Source organism: Polyodon spathula, chromosome 3 (assembly GCF_017654505.1).
Source record: "Polyodon spathula isolate WHYD16114869_AA chromosome 3, ASM1765450v1, whole genome shotgun sequence".
Classification (NCBI taxonomy): Eukaryota; Metazoa; Chordata; class Actinopteri; order Acipenseriformes; family Polyodontidae; genus Polyodon; species Polyodon spathula.
In genome coordinates, this window is record NC_054536.1 from 24,185,468 (window position 1) to 24,208,583 (window position 23,116).

General features: G+C 35.4%; 1 protein-coding gene across 1 annotated transcript in view; it reads left to right on the plus strand.

The window, feature by feature from the left end:
* LOC121312880 (ubiquitin-conjugating enzyme E2 E2) overlaps positions 1-23,116 on the plus strand; it is a 124,793-nt gene that overhangs the window by 2,137 nt on the left and 99,540 nt on the right. The window contains exons 2-3 of the mRNA XM_041244757.1: positions 450-632; positions 2,111-2,161. Of these exons, the coding sequence (XP_041100691.1) occupies positions 457-632; positions 2,111-2,161 (227 nt within the window). The 5' untranslated portion in view covers positions 450-456. The remainder of the gene's footprint in view (positions 1-449; positions 633-2,110; positions 2,162-23,116) is intronic.

The following is a 23,116-nucleotide window of genomic DNA, read 5'->3' on the forward strand; positions in this document are numbered from 1 at the left end:
GGTTTACAAAGACCTGTGAAGTATACACTTTTGTAAAGCTTTTAAAATGTTAGCCAATACTTTTAACAAATAAAACAATATGGTTGTAGTGGTCAAAAGAATAAAACTGATTTTTAAGTATTGTGATACCAAAACTTGACTTGGACCACAATGAAAACATCACATTCAAAGTTTAAAGTGTTATGAAAACTGGTGTTTGTGTGCTAAATTAGTCCCCCACAAGTCTGTGATTTGTTGACAAGGTATCAATAATTGAAAAGCCTTAAATTAGACAGTGGACTGAACAATGTTTCCATTGCTTTCGAGGATATGATGAGTACTAGTTATGCTGAGTTGCATTATTTTACTTGACTTCAAGGCTGAATGGCAGAGGGTGGTCACGTTTGAGAACTGGTAATATTGCAATAGCAACAGCTATCAAACTGTGGGTTTTGTTTTGCGATTCTTAGTGCCAAGATGTCCAGTGAAGTGCAAAGACCTGACGACAGCCCCAGTACAAGTGGGGGGAGCTCTGATCTAGATCAGCGGGAAAGTGTTCAACAAGAACAAGAAAGAGAACAAACGCAGCCGAAGAAAAAAGAGACAAAAATCTCAAGCAAAACAGCTGCAAAGCTTTCAACAAGCGCTAAAAGGTAAAACAATTAAAATCCCTCAAGTGCCTCTATTTGACCCTGTAATCTGCTTTTATATTAAAATGGGATGAAAGTATTCGTCATACTCATTTAGTGAAAATATAATTATCAAATAATGATAACCTTAACGGTTGCTTGTAATCTAAAATAGTTGTAATCATTATGGCTTAGTGCATAGAGATGAAGACTGGGAGTCAGATCTGAAATCCCAGCTGCACTACTAACTCGTGGTGCTTTACTGTTCAGTGCTGGATGACCTTGGACAGAATATATCTGTGACTCAGTCCCTACCAGCTATAAAACTGGAAGTGCTTTATCACCTCCGTTGGGCAATCCTGGGGAAAATTGCTGTACTAACGTTATGAGAGAATATATTAAGGCACATCTAGTCTCAAATATTATGTTGAGGAAATGAAATAGGTCTAACAGTAATTGAAACTGATTTTGTTTTACATTTCTAAATGTGTATCATTCCTTAAAATAGATGACACTTTCTAATTAGTTCTCCGGGAGGATTTTTTAAAAGCTTAATTAATTCTTTAATTGCATGAGTGCCAAGGATTGTGCACTTTTTTTTTGCAGATTATTAAAATGTTATTTCACTTGTTTTACATTTAAAAATGAGATTTAGGAGTTGGGCTTCCAGCATATTAAAGCTGCAGTGTACACGAAAATGGAATTCCTTGGATCGGTTTACTACATTCGCCCATACTTTAGTCTTCTATCCACTACAGTATTTGAGGTCACTCATGGCTATTTTGCCCATTGGAACTGATAAATCTTTACACACAAATTTAAGCTGAAAATCTTCAGGGACATATTAAATAAAAGGAGGATGGCTATCATGTGTATTAGGCTACATTGCAGAGTAATTCATAACACATAGCATTTAATAGACAGATACCCAAAGTCAGTGATGCCTAGGACCATTTTACTCCAGGTTTAATTGATATAATTTAAGAGTTAAAACTAGTAGATACTTCAGGGCCTGGATGAAGTTGTATTTGGTGTAATTAAACCATTTAGAATATGCCTGGAATAAAGATGAAATGGAAGGCCTAGTATTCCACCCTTGACGTACGAACTGTACCGCTATAAGTCTGTTTCCAAGTCAATTAAATGATAAATTACAACAGTCTAAAAGCAGAGACTTGACAATGTTAAATCCCAGCTGATACATAATGAAATTTCAGGGAAAAATTAGATTTTAATCTTGTGAATTGGCAGCTGATTACATATTACTTCTGGCTTTTTATACAGTAATTGTAAATAGATTTCCATTACACCAGATAAAACTGAACTTTGTGAAAGCTTTCCTATTCAACAAGAACTGTGTAACAATACTTCATGGAAATCACAAAGTTTACATGACTTTTATTTATTGGTTTACTGCATGTTTTGTAAAAAGTTAGAATAAAATGGTATACCCTGCTGCATATATTTCAATATTTACCAAAAATGTTTCTCTTTATCTTTAGGATTCAAAAAGAGCTAGCAGAAATAACATTGGACCCTCCTCCTAATTGCAGGTAATTTCTGTCATATAACAACTGCTGTTTGGGTGATTAAAATATTTGAAAAGTTAAAAAATAAGTTTTAAGTCCAGGAATGGCATATTGCCTGTGGGTTGGCAAGTGTGGTCCTGGAGAAAATACCACTCCAGATTTAAAAGGTACAATGAACTAATACCTAATTAAAGACTTGGATAGAGGTTTAATTGCTTCAATTAATCAATTTAGAATGCAGTTGGAACAAAGTTCTAGACTCAAAGGACCAACTTTGCCACAGGGCCATCATTTACAATACTTCTGTTGGTCCTTCAAGTCCAAGTGTCTGCACCAAACCTGATCAAAATAGTGATTTAAGATAATAAAACTTGTGGTTGCTCGTGGTATTTGATTGCCCTGGTACATTTTGATGCAACATCTTTATGATCTACATAACCCATTTTTTTTTGTATTGGTCTTCAGCAGAAGATAACAAAGCCTATGGATTTAATTGATCTGGCTTTATTGTATGTGTATACGAGGTGATATATGTGCTTACAGGAAAGAGGAAGTAGTGTTTTATGTGGTACCACATCCATTATTGGAGTTGAACATGGATTACTTGAATAGTTCAGTTGTTGTATAATGGTGTGGTTACAGAAGATCAGAAGTCTTAAGATGCATGCACACGTTTATGCAGGTAGCAGATAGGTATTACACCATACCTTGCACTTAAAATGACTGTAATTATACTCAACGATATGATTACAATAGTGAACTGAGTGGGTGAGTTTGTAGGTTATAATATGTTAACTTTAAGTTCTTTGCCTCTGTGCTGTAGCCTAGAATAAGCCCACCCCAATTAATTTTAATTTAGTGTTAAATCTATTAATATTATTAACTGTGGTAAATATTTGTACTTGTTACATGACTGATTATAATGAACACTAGTCCCAAGGTGGTTTAAAATAATTGTCCTCTCACTGTATCAGTCAGCTCTAGATCTGTACTATTAAGATGAGCAAAGAGTGTTTTTTTCTTAGTATTTTCTGTGTCAGTAGAAATTGAAAAACAACTTGCTGATGGGTTGTGGGTTGTTTATTGCTTTGACTACTTTGTAAGAAATGTAAATTTGATTCACTTTTGCTAGACACTGATTACAATGATATTAGGATATTTGTGTGCAGCTTGTGGTGGTCAGTATAATTGTATTTGATTCAAGCATGTATACAATTGCTTTTGCTTGTGTTCAGTATAATTGTATTTGATTCAAGCATGTATACAGTTATTTTTGCTGAATGTAGATAACATATTTTTTGTGTCAATTACATATTGACACGATAACAGTATAGCAGTAGAGAAGCAGAGCCATTTCATAAAGCAGACAGAACTTAAAGAATCAATTCTGCAAAAGTGATTTGGAATAGCGGAGGTGAAACCAAACCAAACAAAACAAGTTGGAGATTCTTCTTGTTTCAGCCATTCTCTTCATGACACATGGATTTACCTTGACCAGTGGCAATTCAGCACCCTTCAGAAGCGGAGTTGAATTTCTGTTGTAAATCAGGACAATTATTTGACAGCAGGATTCTCTAGCATTATTCTATGGATTTGAGAACTTGGGCATCTTGCATCTCACTGTCAGCATGCTTGATGAATGACCAAGGATTGGATCATCTAATCTTTTTTTCTGAAAACATAGATGGGGCAAGTGTGTGTGTGTGTGTGTGTGTGTGTGTGTGTGTGTGTATATATATATATATATATATATATATATATATATATATATATATATATATATATATATATATATATATATATATATATGTGAGTTAGTGTCTTTAACTGACTCCCAAACCTTGACTAGGAAAGTGAAAACAGATAAAATCTATAGTGCATATATCAACTTATTTGATATTCTTAACATACAATATAATATTGGGACATTGGTACTTTGATAAAATCTATCCCCATTTAGAAAATGTTACTGTATTTGGAATTTGGATGGCATGCAATAAAGATCCCAAATGTTGCTGGTCAATCCCTTGAACATTGGTTTTAACTTAACCATCAGAAACAATCTGAAAGAAATCCATCAAAACTATTTAAACTACTAAACACTACCTGCTTTATTGGCACAAGTTTCCCATTCCTAAAAGCAGAAGGTTTCAAATGGAATAACACATGTGAAATCTACAGAACAAGGGCCATTGTAAATGGATTAATGACCTGTTTATATTGCTGCAGGCCTGTGGGTGTCGAGACATCTCTCTCTCTCTCTCTCTCTCTCTCTCTCTCTCTCTCTCTCTCTCTCTCTCTCTCTCTCTCTCTCTCTCCTAATATTCCTTTTACTAACATTAAAGGGCTTCTACTTCCACATTGCATATAAGTGTTTCTTGTAAAATATGTAAGCAGTGTGTGTAGCCTATTGTAGGAAAGATCCTGTGTCAAACATGGTCAGCAGAAAACAGTGGTTGTGCTGTTATTCAGATATATTGCTACCTTGCTGTGTTCACATTAACCCCACTATGTCCAAAACCTTTAAGCATCTTTACTGTAGTTTGCTGCTCCAATGTAGCTCCTGTGCAAGTTTTTGCCCCTTGACTGTACCATAAAATTTTACATGCAGAATTTGCTGTTTGGACGTTAGTGGCACAGTAACTGCTGTATTTGCAAGCATTTCAAGAGATTTAATGCAAATATTCCAGCAGTATCACAAATTCAGTTGCGGAGGCAAAATGTTTATGGTATGTTTGCCATTTGTCATACCTCACACTGATAGTCCTTCGGATGAGACGTAAAACCGAGGTCCTATTGTAAGTGACTCTGCAGCAGCAGTTGTGATGCATGGTTTACCTACTAGTCTCTGCAAGTTGCTTTGGATAGAAGCAGCTGCTAAATGATTAATTTAGAGGAGACTCATACATCACTTGGTATCTTCTATTATTATAGATTTCTAACACCAATTTTCACTGTAGAAACCATTTAAGAAATGTTACTGATCCACGTATTAAATACATTGAAATGAGGTCAATGAGGCTTTTCAATTTGAGTGGTAGAGTAGTATTAAAATCGGTCACAGTTTACTTCATAAAATTGATCCCATAGTGTTGACATGTTTATCTCCAAATGTATGTTGTTAAAGTAAAGAAAGCATATCGGATCTCCTTGAGTTGGTCATGCATTAGACAACCAAAGCTTGTTGTTTGTAAGTAATGAGATTTCTCACATGTTTCAGAATATTTTAATGATGTGATGATGTACTCCATGTGTGAGTAAATGACGGAATGGCATGTTCTTAGCCTTTAAAACTTATCAAATAACTTAAGCTCTTTGCATCAGGTTTTTTTTTTTTCAGGTGTGCAGGAAACTCTCATTGAGATAAGCAGTTTATTATAAGAAGCACAGCTTACGATGCTGTAATTTACTTATAATAACTGCTGTATCTGTTGGGGTGGGGGGGGGGGGGGGGGGGGGGGGGAATAAGATAATGAGATGGTGATTTAAAAGTTGCCTGTCCTGATAGTTATAAAAAGCATTACCAGCAGTAGGATGGAGCATGCAAATAATTGCTTTAGAAGATAAAAAATGCTTCAGGTGTTATTTATACTTTTGCCAAGTCTGGGAAGCGGGGGTGGAGTACCATTTAGCTCTCTTTCTGCCTCTGCATAGTGTTGCAAAAAAAGACAAATGCCCTAGTGTATTGTAATTCTCAGTTTCAAGGTCTTTATTTTTATAGTTACTCTGGAATTCACGAAATCCTTCCAAATTAAATCCTTAAAAAAAAAAAAACCTTTAGCAGAAGCAGATTATGCATCATTACCTTTATTGTTTAAGATATCTTATTCTATTTAGACAGGATAGAAAAAGCGCTCCAAGGCAGCAAGATTGTACATGTTTTTCTTTTGCTTGCAAACAAACCTTAAAGATTTTTGCACATTTATGTATAGATTGAGGAATGGAGTAGGGGTGGTAATTTCAAACAATAAATTTGAGTACACCAGTAATAAAAATGTTGACGACACGAATACTTGACCTGTAATCATTCATAACAGTAATGGGTCCTTACAATGTTTTAGCAGCAACCATAGGTACACATTAGATACATATATCAGCAGTAACAGCGAAGAAACATCTGAGTATGTAGTAAAACCTAAAAAAAAAATATTTACTATAAGAAATAAGACAACACATCAGAGGGATCTTAACTATAAAACTTTATGAAAAGAACCTTCAAAACTTTCCACTGCATTTTTAACACCCTTTAACGAGTCGTATAAAACACACATTACTGCTTACTAAAAAAGCACAACAAAATATGTTTGCTCAATAACATCTATTATAAAATAACAGAAAAACAGAGATGTACGTGCTGATTCCTTAGTATAATACAAAAAATGGCTGATTCCACAATCAAGCCGATATCAGTAGAAGATCGATGTAGAACTCAAACAACAAAAGCATTGTCCAGCTAGTTTGCTGTCAAAACACCTGTTTTTTTCAGCCCGAGATGCATCACATCACTGACCACTGCACACGGTAAAAGATGCAATGCTTGTTTGTTTTTTGCCAAATTCTGTGTTTTCTTCCAAAGCAGCAGATGGGTGCTTTAATGTTAGATGATTGAGCATTGAACACGTTGATTTATGATACAAGATACTTGTGCTGCATAGATTACATTGCGCGTGGTCTCGTTTAACTTTTCAAAATACTTCCATGCGTTACTTTTTTTTTCAAGGTGCCATTTTGATACTGGGCAGGAACAATTGCTTCACTGCTCATGTACTCACTTAGCCAATAGCAGAGCTAGGTTATGAATTGTGCCCGCCTCCCTGTCAGTTATCAATGAGGTGAAAATTGTAGTGGCTGGCCGCTTTTAACCTCCTCCTCTCAAAAATACTGCGGCAAGTTTTTTTGGGGTGTAATTAGTAAATTTTTCCATTTGTTTTAGAAATGAACGAATATTCAAAACTTGATCAAAGTATTTGAGTAATAATTTTATTCGGTCTAACTCCTAGATTGTCAGTGCACAGCTTGGTTCGTTAAGCGTGATGGTGTAAATATAATTAAACATTAGTCATTCTTATTGTGCATGGGTGTGAAACCATGGCATAATCAAAACAAAGGCGTGCTTAAAATCAGTTTGAAAACCTAAACATGTGTTTTGTGAAGCTACAATGATGGAGCATAAAATAAAGTCAGTAAGCCAGTATGTAAAAGAAAATATGGTTTTGTTGAAGAAACCATAAAAATAAATCATAAATTATATGCAAGTGCTGCAGAGCACTAAGCAGTGCAACTTATAAAATTGAAAACACCACTGTCTACCTCATATGGGGCGGCACACCACATTATGTTAAAAAGCAGTAACAAAAATAAAGATGAAGTATAAGAAAGAGGAAAACCTTACCCATGAATTTGGTGCAGTCCAGTACTTGTTTAAATCAAGCTTTACAATAAGTTTAAATTCAGCTTTACAATAAGTATTTACCCAAAGCATTTGAAAATGTTATAAAACACATTGCCATAATGGTGGATGATGGTACAAAACCATTGATGAAAGCCCAGTGATTGATGGTGGTCCAGCTGTAGGTATCCTGTTTACTTTCCACTGTGAACATAACAAAAATGGGAGTCTTACGGTAATGGCTAATCTTGAAGTTGTGCAAGTACGCAATTCTGTTTTTTTAGCAGCACTGCTTGGAACAGTTCTGCACAAATTTGGGAAGTCATGGGCCAGTGTGATGTGCTTATGTTCAGATTCTGCAAGCTACATGGTTCTGAAAGCAACTTATCCTGGTTTAGTGAATACATTCATGGGACCCCTGCCTCTTTAGATAAAGTTATATAAGCTGGACTCGGTTCAGATTCTTTTAAAGATCTTATTGATTTTGTAATTCACGCTGTTACTTTATGCAAGTACACACAAGAGATAAAGCAGGCTTACTTTTTTACACCAAAAGTGATCCCCATCTGTCACCATGCCCCATTGGTTCTTTCACTGAAGCTGCTGAGAGCTCAGTACAATAATGGAGACCACTGACTACATTTTACTGAACAATGCCAGGTGATGTTCGTAACAGAAAATGTCACCCCACTGACTGAGTCAATCAAAATTTTAGAAAGGGAAGCGATACATGTTTACCAGGTTTACGCCATCGTCATACCCTCCAACTGTACCAATTTGACCAGTACAATACCAACTTGCCTTGGTACTGGAACCTCACAACTTGAAATCCACTCTGTCCCATTTAGAACATTACAAATCCTAGAAAGAGATCTAATTTTCTTTTATATTTATTGTATGTTCCCCTGAGGGGGACCATGTTAATACATTCAATAATTCAGGATCCTGTTTGTTTCTAGAATTAGATTTTATATAATAAGTGTTTTTATTTCAGATTTTTTTTTTTTTTGTAATTAGTGGTGCACAGCTGTTACTGACAATCATTAGGTATAATAGAAAGTGTTTCTGTAAACACAAGATAAGATTGTTTTGCAGTGATATGGAATAAAACTAATAAAGCGTTTAATACGAATTGGCATGCATCCAGTTTCTGCTGTGTTTATGTGGTTAGCCAGTATTAATGTATAGTGATTAAGGCTGTGAACGAGGGGGGAAGGACTAAACAGGGTTTCAGTTTCACCTCTTTAGCAACCTACAAACATTCTAAAAAGCACCATTGTGACATTTCAGCTGGCATTACTTTTAATGTTAGCACTGCGGAAGAACAGCTGCATCATTTAAAAAAAACAAACAAAAAAAAAACACTTGAACTGTAGCTAAATTGCTGTCAGTGAATTACCCAAATTGTAAACTTTCTTTGATTTTTTTTTTTTACCACAACACAACACACAAGGAAGCCCCTCTTATCTGTGAGATGTTGTTGTGTGTTGGCATTCCTAATTAAAATTAAATTGTGTTTGACTGAAATTGAATAAGTATTGCTTATTTTTTTTAATAGTGATATTTATTTGCTGCTGTTAACTAGATTTTATTGTAGATTTTTCTGTGATCAAAACCTTATTCTCTTCCCGAGTAAAATTTAGAGCCCCACGTTTCTTTGCCACAACTGAATCAAGTTTAACTTAGAACCAGGTATATTCTGGTGACAGTTGCCTGAAGCTCGAGCCGTAACCTGCACTATTCAGACTTGATCAGTCGTTTATGGATAAGATTGGCGTTAGATAGGAATTCCTAACTGATGATAGAGGGAGACATTTAGGAAATTGTAGACACTGCTGGCTTAGGAAATGCTTTTGTAATACCGAGTTAGGAAAAATCCAATCCTAGCCATGAAAGAAGATAGGTAAGCAAGTTAGGAAATTGTTCTGTAATACTGCCCCTGGTTTGTATATCTAACTCTCTATTTATGTGAAATCGAATTATGTGAAACTGCTGAATAGAGCTCAGTTACTGTAGTCTTTTTTTGTGTGTGTGGGCTCAAATAAATTAAAGTAAAAAAGGTCTACTTCCATGATATGTTTTAGCTGTCTCACCACAAAATGTATCTTATCTACATTTTAACAGTAGTTCTGATATGACTTGGATGAATAAGTAAATGTGTGGCTTGCCTGCTGTAACTGAAAGAAACCAAACATGTAGGCTTTGTTATAAATATAGCATATTGCATTGAGTATGGGCCTACTATATGCTGCTCATTTTGACCGTGTCAGGAAAATATAAAAGAGCTGTTGGAGTTGGATCATGGTTATTGTATTCAATCCTGAAAGTTTCAAGTAGAGCTCAGAAAGATGCTTTTGATAGTTACAAATAGATTTTGCTTTAAGGGCATATAGATTTTCCATTGGCTTGTACTATTTTGTGGTACTAATGGTTCTAGATATGTATTTACAGTCTTTGGTGGGGGGTGCACAGTACCATATGTTCCTATCCTTGTTTAATTTCAAGCCAAGCCTAGCATCATAAAACAGCATGAATGGCAGCCTGCTGGTTTGCTAATGTTGCATTTTGCCAGAGTGTTTAGCAAAGTATATGAGCGTTTAACTACTCTCCTCCTGGACAGAAAACATGAATATATTTAATTTTAAATGTTTTTCCAAAATTCTGGCTTAAATAATATTCACCATCTCAGTCAGAAAGTACAGTCTAGAATTTTAAAACTTTTTAAAAATATATATATTTTCAAAGATATAATTTAATACAAATATGAGATTTCTTTTAGTCAGAACTCAGATATCCGTCACCCAGATACATGTCAGTTAGCGTTTTAATGCACTTGTAAAAATATCCCCATTATATATACAGCATATGTAACAAATTAATGCACTTACCTGTCACATGAGATTTTAGACTTTGTCACCAGTTTTCTGATACAAAGTCTGTCTCTCCAATGTTACAATGTACTTCTTTATCCATCACAGGCCGCGTTTTTTTTTTATTGCATGCCAAATCAGTCTGTCTTGATTATGCCGATACACACCGCTTGCTCCAATTTCATATGACAAAAATACAGCAAAAACAAAGTGAACGAGACAAGGGACGATAATGTAAAAGTTAATCAGTAAACAGTTTTAGACACTGATGCATTTTTCTTAAATTTGTGATCTTTAGTTGTTTTTGAGCATTTTCATTTGCAAGTGAACTGGACATTAGGGCCTTATTGAGCACTATATTCTGCAATTTTGAATACTGACTTTGGATACTGTTAATTCTGGAAACTGGTGTTTTTTTAATCGTTGAATGAATTGCATTGCCTATTACGTTTTAAGCAGTTCTGTGGATGGGTAACATTTTGATTTCATTTTGCTGTTGGGTTGTTAGTGGGGAATTTTACCTACTGCTACAATACGTACAAGATTTAAAAGTATGTACAGTCGTCTCTTTCGGCAAGTGATATTTTCAGAATCATATCAGTATAAATATAAATTAGTTAAAATACTACTTCTGTTGAAAATATAGTACTGTACCAACAAAACCAACTACAGTACATCTAAAAGGAAGCCTACTTATTTTAAAACAGAACCATTTTAGCTATATATTTTTAACATTGTATTTGTGTTCCCTGAAAAAACAGACAAGAGCTGGAACAGTCCAAAATGAAATAATCAGATATACCTCACACTCATTTAACCGCCACTGAAGTCAGTTATGTAGTGTCGGATATGTGAGTGCTGACTGTATTAGCATATTTAACTGCCCCTCTTTTTCTTGGGTTGAAATACTTTGCTTCATTTTGGAATATGCTCATATTATCACTATAGACGAAGTTGCTGCTGCTTCCTGGTTCGTAACTTGTTGTGGGTTGTAGCTAAAACTCACTCTGGTGGTCGGAGATGCAGACATTTATTAGTAGTAATGTATTTGAAATATCTGCATATCATTAAATAACTGGACTAGAGAAAAAAAAGGAGGTAGGTTTGTTAAGATGCAAAATATAGTTCTTGTTTCTAGATTGTGAAAATATGTTGTGTGCTTGTGTGAAGAAAATATAAAAATGATATAAAAAGTTACAGGCCATTGGTTTTGATTACAGTATAACCAAGATCTCACAACAGGATGTGGCTAGAGGTAGAAAGACTTTGGTAAGAAGACGTTCTTTACCACCAACTCCTCTTGGGGGTGAGTGACCCCCTCTGAATGAATGACCCACCCCCAGATTACAGAGCTGAGGTCATTGATTGATGCGGGGCACCAGGCCTCGGTCATTGATTAACTACAGAAAATAAACGTCAGGCATTTATTAAAGGTGAGAGGAATGGTTTGTTCTCCAGGGGGTGGGCATCAATTCAACTCAAATGAATGAAGTGCAGAACATTTCACTGTTAATGGTTAATCTTACAATAAAATGTAATGCAAATGTAATGCGGTCAACATACATTGCCATATATGTTCTTCTCACTCTTTTTCTGACACAATATTTGAATTCAGGACAAAAGGTATAATACTGTGTGTTTCAAATACTGTATATTATTAATGATGAAGACTTACAGTTGAAACATTTGTCATTGAATTTATGTTTCTTTGATGTTATAAATTACCTGTTCCATTAGTAGGTCATACAAAACCCTCTTCCTCCCACTGAAAAAAAAAAAAAATAATAATAATTTGACTGCTTTTTAAAATGCAGTAATTGAATAGTGTTTTTTTTTTTTTTTTTTTTTTTTTAGTTAATGTTGGCATCTAGCATGCAAATGATGGTTGATTACAAAAAAACAAACATTTGATCTAATGAATGAGCGGTTTCCTTTCCTCATGTGTTCTTAATTAAGTACGCCCTTTATTTTGTATTCAGTTTGGCTGTGTATATCCACCTAAATAAAAGGAGTATGATTAACAATTTGGCTTTCTATGTTCTACTTTTATTTCAATCTAAACCTACAAAATGTAATAAATAGTTTAATAAAGGTGGAAGCTCCTGTTGGCTTTCCTTTATTTAGATGTAGCATTTTCAAACCAATTCTCATACCTCTTTATTAAGGTTCAATGTTCATTTTTGCTGGTGCATGAACAGATGTGATTGAGATGCCCAATATGGCATTTATTATTCACCTGGAGGCCTACAGACACCATGAATTTGTCTGTTAATGAATCAGCAATGTTTAAAGAAGGAATACTGTATACAATACAAGTCACAAATCCCAACCATCTGTTTTTTTTACTTAATGAATTTTTTAAACTTAGATTTAGGATTAAGGACTGCCCCACACTGTGTATTACATCATTTAATTTCCCTCCCACTGCCCCATCTACACCTTTGTACTGTAACTATCCCTCTATCATGGTGGGGTGTCTACTGCTGGTTGAGAAGGTTTGTGGATGTTAATTGAAAAGACCCTGCTAAATGAAAGATCACTTGTATACTGTGGCTTTATGTTCCATAATATGCTGATATTTCCTGTTCATTTTAAAGCATGAACCCAGCAGTATATTGTAGAGCTGTTGTACAATGTGGTCAACCAGGATTGTTTAAATAGAACTGCTGGGTACTGTGCATGATGTGATTCGCATACCGTTTGCACCCTCCTTGTTTTTTTTGTATTTTTTGTTCTTTCTTTGTAGATCTTGTTCTTTCTTTCTTTGGAGTTCATAGAGTGCTCAGGTCTGATTTTTCTATTTTTGCTGTGAGTCTAAATAAAGTAACCTGAGGATGTGAAGCACATTGCTTTAGTTGTGTGTTCATTGAGGGCTCCTTTGATGTAGAATCAGTGAGATGTCAAGACTACTCAGCAGTCATTGCGAAGTTAGTTTAGTTGGTGCAGCAGTGAGGTGTGGATGCTGCTTGTAATCAACAGTTCTGTAATGCTTTGTCATTGTTAGTTTATTAATCATTTCTTTGTCAGGCCTTTTGGATTCCTGTTCCTCTTGCGCTACTGGAAACTGGGAGTTCAGATTCCTGAAAAGATATCATAAAATACTGTAATTGAAGAAAATAAGCAATTACAGTAATGTATGGGCAATTCCACCGTTATGGATGTGACATTTGCACACAAAATGTAAATTTAATATCATACATAAGGACTCCTTTAATGAATTAAAGAAACATTATATACTATTTAGATAAAGTGCTTTTTAAACTGTGCTCTGTTAAAATTCCATGGCTCAAAGTCACACACACACACAAAAAAAAAAAATTGTAGTTGCCCAAAGAAGCTCGTGTTATGGATGTGACAGAAATGGACAAGCAAGCATTTTCTGTGAGTTTGGTCTTCACCATACAGGTCTGTGGAAACACGTCATGCCACGATTAAAAGAAATCTCTGAGGACCTCAGAAAAACAGTTATTGATGCTCATCAGTCTAGAAATGGTTACAAAACCATTTCTAAGGATGTGGGGCTCCACCAATCCACTGTCAAATGAAGAAAGTTGAAGACCACAGTCAGTCTGCCTAGGAGCAGTTGTCCTACCAAAATCTCTCCAAGAACAAACCAGAAAATCATCAAGGAAATCACAAAGAACCCCAGAGCAACATCCAAGGATCTGCAGGCATTTCTCGTCTTGGCTAATGTGAGTGTTCATGACTCAACTATCAGAAAAAGATGAATAGCCAGGAGGAAACCACTGCTCTCGAAAAAGAACATTGCTGCCCATCTGAAGTTCGCCAAAGAGCACATAGATTCCACAAGACTTCTGGAACAATATTCTCTGGACAAACGAGTCAAAGGTAGAACTTTTTGGCCTCAATGAGAAATGTTATGTTTGGTGAAAACCAAACACTGTGTTCGAACAGAAGAACCTCATCCCAATCATCAAGCATGGTGGTGGGAGTGTGATGGTTTGGGGCTACTTTGCTGCCTCAGGACCTGGACGGCTTGCCATCATTGGCACAACCATGAATTCTTCATTGTATCAGAAGATTCTAGAGGAGAATGTCAGGCCATCCGTCCATGTGCTGAAGCTGAAACAAAAGTGGGTCATGCAGCAAGACAATGATCCTAAACATACAAGCAGATCTACAAAAGAATGGCTGCAAAAGAAGAAATTCTGTATTTTAGAATGGCCTAATCAAAGTCCGGACCTAAACCTCATCGAAATGTTGTGGCAGGACCTGAAGTGAGCTGTCCATACAAGGAAGCCCTCAAATGTCACCAAGTTGAAGCAGTTCTCTATGGAGGAATGGGCTAAAATTCCTCAAAATTGACCAACTGGAAATCTAAAGGTGCTCACACCAGTACTTTAAAGGTTCACATACATGGATGTTGAAACATTTGTGGATAAATAAATGTTGAAAAAGTATCATGTTTTTGTGCCATTTTTTTAATCAGGTTATCTTTATCTATTATTACTATAATAACATTTTGATTTGAAATATGTGAAAATCCTAAAGGGTTCACAAACTTTTTCTGGGCACTTTATATTTTTTTTTGTCCACAGTGCCAGGCCTTGTGCATCCTTTGTAGTGGACGCACCAGCGGTCCAGATAAGATGTGTGCCTGCCATTTTTACACATTGAAAAATCTGAAATGCACACTAAATTTAAATTTAATGTGTAAAACTGTGCATAGCAATTTTGCTGCACAGCTTGTCTGCCTCCCCTAAAACTTCTACTCACAGCTAGATCTCCCAGAATACAATGTCTTAAGTTACTAGGAAACTACACAAGAAAAAGCAACCCAACAAACATTATCCAATATCTGGCTAGCCCTGTTGTCTTTGCGGCCAATCACAATTAGAATAAGAAAAATTTGAAGCTACACAGGTTGAAGTGTAAACACCCCAGTCTAGCTGCAAATCCAGCTGGAACCATTGTCAGGCAACCGCTAAAAAAAGATGCCTATAATATTAAAGTAACTGTTTTATAACTTATTAATGCTTAGGTCGGCCAGAGTGTCCTCCGTACACCAGTGACCCTTGTAGAATGGCCGGGTGCCTGCAGGCAATATGTATGTTTACTGACATACTTTGTTATTTTTATGTGTAAAACTTGGGCCTTTTTTTTAGCTTCTTTCAACACTGTGGTCTTCAATTCAATTTTAAAGCCTATTAGAAAAAAGATGTCATCCTTACAGTGTGGCCCCAAGGGTATTTACCCTCATAACACAGAGCAAAGCTGTTTCTGAAAGTTTTGTTTACTTGGTTTTGTTTATGGCCTCGAGGAAAATATCTAAGATTTGTTATTTACTGTAATGATTGCCAGGTAAATACATTATATTGGACAGAAATTACACTGCTCACAAAAAGTTTAAACATATTGCATTTTCTTGGATTCTCGGATATTGAAATAAAAAAATGTCAGTTAATTTAAAGATTCTGTATTTTCCTACAAGGTCATTGCCCTTCTGACCATGGCCAGTGCACATATTCCCAATCATTGTCAAGTGAAGGCCCCTGAGGCAGAATGTCATTTTCCTGTGCAGATCATTGAATGTGTTAAATGTAGTTACTGTATAAAATGTCTGTTTACTCCAGTCTGACACCACAAAAACATAATGGGTGGGCAAAGGAGACTTTCGGGAGAAGATCGAATGCCATTTGGTACCACGTTAGAAACGGGTCAGTCAGTAGACCCCTGTGGAAAGAGAAAAGTGATCAATGACAGACAGCATGGAAAACTGTCGATCTAGCCCTGAGAAATAACACTAGTAAGTAGGGTGGGCACCAATATTGATATGATATCAATATCGTTTGATAGTGATGATAATTTCCATATCGCGATATCATGGGATTAAAAAAATATATATATGTATGCTCAGTCATACTTTTTATTGGTACTATTGATAAAAATTACAAATGCAGTATAATCAAGTTTATTTCATATTAAGCTACAACAAACCCTATACATACCAATCACTGTTAGTCTCGTAGGCAAACGCCACATATTTATTTAACCCTTTTACTCCATTGATTGGCGCTTTTCTTTTTCTAAGATCCCGATTTAACAGATGTATTTCAACCATTCAATAGCTATAAATTAAAAAAATAAATAAATAAAAAAATCCACAACCTGTACCCTCTCTCCTATGCTCTACACCCGTTTCTTCACCTGTTTCCTCTCACTGGCCAGCCCCTTACCAAAACCTATATCCTGTTTTCAAAAATTGTGCCCATCAACTAATTAAGAAACAGGATCATCTCTTTTCAAGGGATACACACCTGAAAACAAATTTAAGACAACATTTTTTTTTTAAAAACAGGAAAATCAGCTTAAATAAACACAGCAATCAAGCAATGTATGTATTTGCTATAGCAACTGCAAAGAACAGGTTTGGCTGCACACCCAAAGGATTCTTCATTATCCTTTTAGATCTTTAAATGTGAGCAGTTCATTCATTAATAGAAAGGTGAAACACTCCATATTCCAAAACAAGAGTAGTTAAAAAATGAATCGCTGTAGCAACGCGTTTCGACACATTCTGTCACATTCCTTGTTGAAACACGTTGCTACGCTGATGATTTTTAAATATCTAAAAGGATAAAAAAAAATCCTTTGGGTGTGTGGCCAAGCCTGCTCTTTGCAGTTGCTACAGTAAGTTTTTTGATAATTATACTACTGCTGAACAATTTTCGCTAATACAGAGACACTTGTTTAAACATTAAGTACCTTTTGGCCAGCACAGAACGTGTTTTGCCTGGCCAGGCATATTGCTGTTCAAATTAAAAACAGCAGGTGGAACATTTATGGTTCCACATTATGTGGCACTTGAAGGTACCAAATGCAGTTTGCATGCTACGTTAAGTACTGTTGGCAATATTTTGACAAATGCTCATGTGTCAGTGGTTCATTTTGTCTGTGTGATTACTTATGCTATTACTGTATTTTTAAAATGTGAACTTTCGGTATTATAAATGAGGTGCACTTTTAAAACATAAAAAACACATTGCAAAATATAGCAAAATTCAGCATGACACCGTACTTAATACTTTTAGAAGTGTCGTGAGTCAGCATTTATACGCAGAGAAGATTCAGATTATCTAGTCTGTGCAAAGTGAAGTATAGAAATATTTTGGTTTTGAGGTGACCGATGATGGAATAGTAAGACAATATAACAATACCTTGTTTTTCTCCATGGATATTGTGAAGTAAAGCACCACTAAGTTAAAGTAAGTTATTGCTTTTCATATGTAAATATCTGTTAACGTCTCTATATTGTTCATATTGCAATTGTGTTTTTATATTTTCCTATGTTTTGGAAGACTTCGATACTATAGATATTGATATCAAAATACATACACGATATCAATATACAATTTTCATATTGTTGGCCATCCCTACTAGTAAGTATGTATTTATTTACATAGCGCCTTTTCATTCAACAGTATCTCAAAATGCTTTACAAATCAATAAAAACAAATTACAATAAAATGAAATAAAACAATTACAAAATGTGAACATGAAAAATATAGTAAAATAAATCAAAACACAAAAAAATCAATATTAGTAGATAAATAAAAAGAGAAGAAACAACACTTTACATTTTGTATAAAATTCTAGTCTAAAGAGTAAGTTTTTAATCTTGATTTTAAAATATTAAGTGACTCTGCATCTCTAATATCAGCTGGTAGTTTATTCCATAAGCTGGGGGCATTGCAACTAAAATCTCTTTCTCCATGGCTTTTTGTCTTAATCTTTGGGAGGCACTTCTAGGTCATTTAGATAATCAGGTGCCAGGCCATTAAGTGTTTTTTAAGTCAAAAGTAGGATCTTATAATCAACTCTAAATCATACTGTAAGCCAGAACCTAGAAATGCTGGTGATCAGAAATCCTCTATAGAGCCATGGTTTGTATGCTTGACGCCCCTACATTCCAATGACGAATCACCAACATCGGGCTTGACCATCTAGGATGGACAGGAGCAAATTGGGCCAAGGTCTTGTGGTCTGATGAATCGGGGTTTCATCTCGAAAATGTCACACTGATTGAACCACTACAAGTATGGAGGAGGGTTGATTATGGTGTGGGCTGGGATCACCATGACTGGTAAAACTGAACTGCCCATCCTGGAAGGGAGGGTCAGGATAGGCCTACCTTAACATCATCACACGAGTAGTCTCATCTGAGCAGCATCATGCATGTGGTTTCATCTGCGAGCCCGCCATTACACCCCCGGCAACATCCAAGAGTTGGCATGCCCCAGGAAGACATTGGCATGTGTCACCGTCTGCCTGCAGTTCTGCTAGAGGTGGTCCAACCCACTATTAACTGACATACAACCCCTGCACTGCATATTGACTGTTCTTCTTAGGACAATTTGATCCCTTGAACTCGATTGAGATTCTTTGTAAAATACAAATGAAGCATTCCTTTCAATTAATTCACTACAAAACATTACAGATTAAATTGGGTTTTCACATGTACCCTTTTGGTTTTGATTAGGGATGCACGGGATCCAGGGTTCGGATTCGGCCCAAATACCTACTTTTTGAGCAGGGTTCGGATTCGGCCAAATACTCTATAACTGCCTCTATAATACACCCCTCCAATGCATGTATGAATCCAGTATTGAATGTAACTTGTATTTAATAACAAGAGCATATTTGATGAACTCTGTTACAATCTCAACTCCCTAAATAACTGGTGGCGCACGCACTAAACACGTCACGCAGCTATTGAATGCAAACATACCCCTGTATGCAACAGCACATTCACATCACACTTTTCATGGAGTAAAGTTATGCAGTAAACCTGTACTATATAGTTACAGTAAACTGTTGTAGAATGTTGTTGCTTTGTCTGTCAAACATGTTCTAGAGATCATATTGAGATTTAAAAAAAAAAAAAAAAAAAAAAAAAATTGGTGCACAGAAATATTTATTTTTTGTAACTTTACAACTGTCAGATGTGCAATACGTTGTTGAACAATATGCTTTAGTAAATCAAATTACGTAATTGCAATGTGCCAATACAAGTGGAATACTGCTGTGTGCCTGAACTGCCTATTATTTTTACTTCCACTGACAGTAATGTTTGTCAGTATTTTAATTATTCATAGTACCTATAAATGCATTGTATTTTAAAATAGCAAATCACTTATTTTTATGATCCAGTTACTTACATATCTGTCTGTCAATATGCCCTTATAAAACTACAGTAGTTTGGTTTCAAGTACAATTTAGTTGTGTTTAAATAATTAACAATCCGTTTGGCCTTGAAGCTCCAGTGTGTACTTTTAATGTAATAGCAGTACACTTTTAGCAAGCAGGGAAATCTGTTTGTTTATTTTTTCTTAAACCATCATTGTGCTTATTCCTACCATATTTTCTTGGTGTTTATGGATTATTGAGAGTTTTCTTTTTATTGTTGAAGGATGTTGCCTAATTTGAAATATTATACATTTGCATTTATTTAGTCTATTATCTGTTTAAAATCTGGATGTATTTGTTTATGATTTACCCTCCCTTTCATGAAGTCTCTAATGTTAGAGACCAGTGTTTGTTGCACTTTTAAGTTAAGAAAGTGCCACCACCAGACCTCACTGGAAACCTTTTTTTTTGTTTGTTTGTTTTTTTTTTTGTTTTGGACAAACCGCTTGAATGAAAGAAATAATAAAATACTGTACAGTACTCCCAGACAGACATGGGCCTATTACATTGATAAACTGTAAATAGTGTACTATATACTGTAGATTCATCAATGCATACAGGACCACAGGGGTTTTTCACAGTCAGTTTATAATTCGATCCATCAAATAGCCCAAATATCCCTTAAGCATTCTCAGGTTGTTTGTTTTGTAACATTGATGTAAATCCTGCTCTTTCAGAAAATAAATTAATTGAAGACTGAAGTAAACAATTTGAAAATGTGCCCCATTATTATTTATTATAATTTGTTTTATATATTTGACTTAACTTTTAAGGAATTTAGAACATATTAACATTCTATTATTTATAAGAGTACATATGAATGAACAGAGTATTACAATAAACAGCCTAAACTGTATTGTTACACTGCATTCTATAAAAAGCAGCTGTCTGGGAGTAGCTGGAAAGACTGTCCCCAATATTGTGGTGCCACTTGTGCACACAGAATAGCTGATAAACTGCATAGTCTGTTGAGTCTGAACAGTTAACAGCAGTGTATTTTAACTGTACAACTAACCTCTTTATAAAAAAAATACTTGCCAGTATATAAGCTGACAAAGTTCAGGAATGCAACAGAAATGGAAAAACTATGCGTGTCGGCTAAACATAGAATATCTTGTAGATCAATGAGATAATTTAGTAAAGTAGACCAGTGTAATAATGTGCACGAATCCTCAACATGGTACACCGCTTTCATATGAATTACTTGTTTTAGCTTGAATCCATGATAATTTGTAAGTTACAAAAGTATAATACGGCCCACTAAATATGTAATGTTTTGTTTTATATTAACAGTCTAAACCATCTCCCACAAAAATATGTGCATGCCTTAGTGTCACTCTGTATGGGTGCTAGGTTATGTGCCAGTTGTTGGAAGCGTGCCATGCACTCTCTTGCTTTGCATACTTCTTCCATTACATTAGCATTCGTTTATTTTTTCGAAATGTCATACTATGTAGACACAGAGGGCCATATTTTCAGCGCGCTTACTCCAGTCTTTAATTAACTCCTGTCTTCTTTGAAAAGAGAAAATTCCATGTTCAGTGATATAAAGCTGAGAAGCAAACAGGTTTGTGTATAAATGGCCATGAATAGCAGTACTTTTTTTTTTTTTCTTCTTCAGGTAGATAGGAGTTAATTAAAAATTGGAGTAAATGCTTTGAAAATAAAGCCAGGTTTCTTATCAGTAAGCACATTTACCTTAGATTATTATTATTTTTTTTACTGATTTTTATTTATTTTTTATATATAAATAAGGGTGGTGGTGAAACTAACCACTTCCTATGTCGATTCTTCTTTTGTTGGGAACCAATTTATGAGCTATAAATGTAATCCATTCAACAGATTGATTTACACTATATAATGTAATCTTTTTATTATGTCTTTAAATAATTCAAATCGATCAATTACCACAGCTCTTCATTAACTTCTGAATTTCTCACACAGAGCAGCCATCCTCAATGATATTACTTTGTTCTATTGACTGTGTCATCACTACATATTTGTTGAATGAAAATAAAGATTGCCACCTAGGGCAGATCTATTACCCTTCATTTATGGTTAGTTTTTCATACTTAGTATTTCTCTACCGTAAATCAATTGATTGCTGATAGCAATGGCTGTGACAAGTGATACAATTCTGTGTAAGTCTAAATAAACAGAGACTCTCTGCTACCCATAAATATAATGGATCGTTTAATTAAATGCCCCTCATATTAATCCTTAAGTTTTATCTTCAGATTGCTTATGAAACTTTATACAAACCCCACCTACCAGTACATTGATATACAGTATATTTGTCTAAAAGCTAGCAAGCAAGAAAGCCTTATAAGAAAAATGTGATTATAATGCTAGAATACCAAGACAAACATTTACTGGAAGATATACTTATGACTTGCTTTTAAAATATAATGGCATTACATTTTATATTATACTCAGTTACATTACATATGTACAGTGTGTATATATATATATATATATATATATATATATATATATATATATATATATATATATATATATATATATATATACATATATATACACACACACACACACACACACAGAGTACTGTGCAAAAGTTTTAGGCAGGTGTGAAAAAATGCTGTAAAGTAAGAATGTTTTCAAAAATAGACATGTTAATAGATTATATTTATCAATTAACTAAATGCAAAGTGAGTGAACAGAAGAAAAATCTAAATCAAATCCATATTTTGCGTGACCACCCTTTGCCTTCAAAACAGCATCAATTCTTCTAGGTACACTTGCACAGAGCTTTTGAAGGAACTCAGCAGGTAGGTTGGCCCAAACATCTTGGAGAACTAACCACAGTTTTTCTGTGGATTTAGGCAGCCTCAGTTGCTTCTTTCTCTTCATGTAATCCCAGACAGACTCGATGATGTTGAGATCAGGGCTCTGTGGGGGCCATACCATCACTTCCAGGACTCCTTGTTCTTCTTTACGCTGAAGATAGTTCTTAATGACTTTCGCTGTATGTTTGGGGTCGTTGTCATGCTGCAGAATAAATTTGGGGCCAATCAGATGCCTCCCTGATGGTATTGCATGATGGATAAGTATCTGCCTGTACTTCTCAGCATTGAGGAGACCATTACTTCTGACCAAATCCCCAACACCATTTGCAGATATGCAGCCCCAAACTTGCAAGGAACCTCCACATTGCTTCACTGTTGCCTGCAGACACTCATTCATGTACCGCTCTCCAGCCCTTCGACAAACAAACTGCTACAGCCAAGTTTTGACTCATCAGTCCAGAGCACCTGCTGTCATTTTTCTGCACCCCAGTTCCTGTGTTTTCATGCATAGTTGAGTCGCTTGGCCTTGTTTCCACATCGGAGGTATGGCTTTTTGGCCACAAGTCTTCCATGAAGGCCACTTCTGACCAGACTTCTCCGGACAGTAGATGGGTGTACCAGGGTCCCACTGTTTTCTGCCAATTCTGAGCTGATGGCACTACTGGACATCTTTCGATTGCGAAGGGAAGTAAGCATGATATGT